At 52.4% G+C, this 886-nt stretch overlaps 1 protein-coding gene across 1 annotated transcript in view; it reads left to right on the plus strand.

The window, feature by feature from the left end:
• POU6F2 (POU class 6 homeobox 2) overlaps nucleotides 1-646 on the plus strand; it is a 478,769-nt gene extending 478,123 nt beyond the window's left edge. The window contains 1 exon segment of the mRNA XM_023517730.1: nucleotides 142-646. Within this exon segment, the coding sequence (XP_023373498.1) occupies nucleotides 142-646 (505 nt within the window).
• The last annotated feature ends 240 nt before the right edge of the window (nucleotides 647-886 follow it).

Raw genomic sequence — 886 nt, forward strand, 5'->3', positions numbered from 1 at the left:
GGGGCGCGGCGGGGCTGGCTACCTCGGCTGGCTGTTAACCTGCAGTGAATCCGCCCTGCCAGGCAGTCAGGCAGGCAGGCAGGAGGCCCACCCTGGCAGAGGACTCAGTGTAAGACTGTTCTTTCTCAATTTTCCCCCCAGACACACCATCCTGAGAAGCCACTTTTTCCTACCACAGGAAGCCCAAGAGAACACTATAGCTAGCAGTCTGACAGCCAAACTGAACCCTGGCCTTTTGTATCCTGCCAGGTTTGAAAAGCTGGACATCACCCCTAAAAGTGCCCAGAAGATCAAGCCGGTGCTTGAGCGGTGGATGGCCGAGGCTGAGGCCCGCCATCGCGCAGGTATGCAGAACCTGACCGAGTTTATCGGGAGCGAACCGTCCAAAAAGCGCAAGCGGCGCACCTCCTTCACGCCCCAGGCCCTTGAGATCCTCAATGCCCACTTTGAGAAGAACACACACCCCTCTGGGCAGGAAATGACGGAAATTGCAGAGAAGCTGAACTATGACCGGGAAGTAGTTAGAGTTTGGTTCTGCAATAAGAGGCAAGCCCTGAAGAACACCATCAAACGCTTGAAACAGCACGAGCCGGCCCCGGCGGGGCCCCTGGAGCCCTTAACAGACTCCCTGGAAGAGAACTCCTAAAGAGACGCTCGTCTGTCGGCAGCAAAATCCACGGAAACCAAACCCCTCCACCCCCGGGACGCCACAAAAACAAACAAACAAAAAGAAGAAAAAAAGAAATTAAACTTAAAACATAGCCCCAGTCATCATCACTCTTGTAAGTAAAAGACTAAGAAAACTACCAAGTGGACAGAATGGTTTATACGTGTCCGTCGGTTTTTCCAAAGAGGAAAATGAAAATTTGGGGTGAAAATTTGCAAA

The sequence above is a fragment of the Otolemur garnettii genome, unplaced genomic scaffold (genome assembly GCF_000181295.1).
Source record: "Otolemur garnettii isolate 467f Iridium unplaced genomic scaffold, OtoGar3 scaffold00119, whole genome shotgun sequence".
Classification (NCBI taxonomy): domain Eukaryota; kingdom Metazoa; phylum Chordata; class Mammalia; order Primates; family Galagidae; genus Otolemur; species Otolemur garnettii.